This window comes from Cynocephalus volans, chromosome 11, assembly GCF_027409185.1.
Source record: "Cynocephalus volans isolate mCynVol1 chromosome 11, mCynVol1.pri, whole genome shotgun sequence".
NCBI classification, from domain to species: domain Eukaryota; kingdom Metazoa; phylum Chordata; class Mammalia; order Dermoptera; family Cynocephalidae; genus Cynocephalus; species Cynocephalus volans.
The window spans coordinates 12,556,145-12,557,892 of record NC_084470.1 but is presented as its reverse complement, the minus strand read 5'-3'; the positions used below and the strand labels follow the sequence as shown (position 1 = coordinate 12,557,892).

At 73.5% G+C, this 1,748-nt stretch overlaps 1 protein-coding gene across 1 annotated transcript; it reads left to right on the top strand.

Moving 5' to 3' along the window:
- The first annotated feature begins 212 nt into the window (after positions 1-212).
- Positions 213-1,507, top strand: NKX2-4 (NK2 homeobox 4). Its single transcript, XM_063115446.1, has 2 exons — positions 213-681; positions 891-1,507. Exons 1-2 carry the CDS (start codon positions 225-227, stop codon positions 1,505-1,507), a joined length of 1,074 nt encoding a protein of 357 aa, XP_062971516.1. The 5' UTR covers positions 213-224.
- The last annotated feature ends 241 nt before the right edge of the window (positions 1,508-1,748 follow it).

Here is a 1,748-nt window from a genome sequence, read left to right as displayed (position 1 = left end):
GTGACCATTGTTTGCCCGTTTGGGCTGTTGCTCCGCCCCCCGAGTCTGTCGTAAACCTGGCGCCGGACTAAAATAAACCGCAGATCCCTCAGCTCGGGGGGCTCGCGGCGCCGCCGACTCCTCCTCACAGGCGCTGCCGCCGCGGCCGAGGTGGCGGCGACGAGTGGCCGCCGTGTCCCGCCCGCGCCCGCCCCGGGCCCCCCTACCTGGCCGTCCGCCGAGCCATGTCGTTGAGCCCCAAGCACACGACGCCCTTCTCCGTGTCCGACATCCTGAGCCCCATCGAGGAGACCTACAAGAAGTTCGGCGGCGCCATGGACGGCGCGCCGGCCGGCCTGGGCGCGCCCCTGGGGGCCGCGGCCGCCGCCACCTACCGCGCGCCGCCGCCCGGCCCCTCCTCGCAGGCGGCGGCCGTGGCCGGCATGCAGCCGCCGCACGCCATGGCGGGTCACAACGCGGCGGCCGCGGCGGCAGCGGCGGCGGCGGCGGCAGCGGCGGCCGCCACCTACCACATGCCGCCCGGCGTCTCGCAGTTCCCTCACGGCGCCATGGGCGGCTACTGCAACGGCGGCCTGGGCAACGTGGGCGAGCTGCCCGCCTACACGGACGGCATGCGGGGCGGCGCGGCCGCCGCGGCCACCGGCTGGTACGGCGCCAACCCGGACCCGCGCTACTCGTCAAGTGAGCGGGGCCGGGAGCGCGGGACCGCGGGCAAACGGGAGGCGCGGGCTTTTCCCGCCACAGCCCGGGGCGCGGGGCGTGATGGGAGCCGGCCGAGGCCGCGCGGGGGGTCCTGGGACGTGGCGGCGGGCGCGCGGCGGGGGCCGGGGGCTCAGCGGCCGCGGCGGGCTTGGAGCTCACCGGGCCTCCCCTTTGGGACCCCTCCCCAGTCTCCAGGTTTATGGGGCCGTCGGCGGGCGTGAACGTGGCCGGCATGGGGTCGCTGACGGGCATCGCGGACGCCGCCAAGTCTCTGGCGCCGCTGCACGCGGCGGCGGCGGCGCCGCGAAGGAAGCGCCGCGTGCTCTTCTCGCAGGCGCAGGTCTACGAGCTGGAGCGGCGCTTCAAGCAGCAGAAGTACCTGTCGGCGCCCGAGCGCGAGCACCTGGCCGGCATGATCCACCTGACGCCCACTCAGGTCAAGATCTGGTTCCAGAACCACCGCTACAAGATGAAGCGGCAGGCCAAGGACAAGGCGGCGCAGCAGCTGCAGCAGGACGGCGGCCTGGGCCCGCCACCGCCGCCGCCGCCGTCGCCGCGCCGCGTGGCCGTGCCCGTGCTGGTCAAGGACGGCAAACCGTGCCAGAACGGCACCGGCACGCCGACGCCCGGCCAGGCCGGCCCGCAGCCGCCCGCCCCGACGCCCGCGCCCGAGCTCGAGGAGCTGTCGCCCAGCCCGCCCGCGCTGCACGGTCCGGGGAGCGGCCTGGCGGCCCTGGACACGGCCGCCGGAGACTACGGCGGCGGCGTGCTCGGCGCCAACCTGCTCTATGGCAGGACGTGGTGACCGTGCGGACTCCCCGGGGCGGAGGAGGTCTGCAAGAAACTGCTAGAACCGATGGGGGAAATGTGCAGAAGCTGACCCTTGTGTACACGGCGATAAAAGAAACGGGTCCCGCAGACGGGCAGGCTCTGAATGTCTTTGCTGGGGGTGGGGGACAGCAACTGCCCGGGACCGAGTAATGTAACATCACACCACGAGGCTTTGAGGTGGTGATTTCCTCCTTCCTGAAGTTCCCAAATTATGC

Excerpts from the sequence above, each read along its gene's own strand:
- NKX2-4 (XM_063115446.1), top strand. The coding sequence starts at position 225 with ATGTCGTTGAGCCCCAAGCACACGACGCCCTTCTCCGTGTCCGACATC. Across the intron at positions 682-890 it reads GGACCCGCGCTACTCGTCAA|TCTCCAGGTTTATGGGGCCG; the intron begins GTGAGCGGGGCC and ends ACCCCTCCCCAG.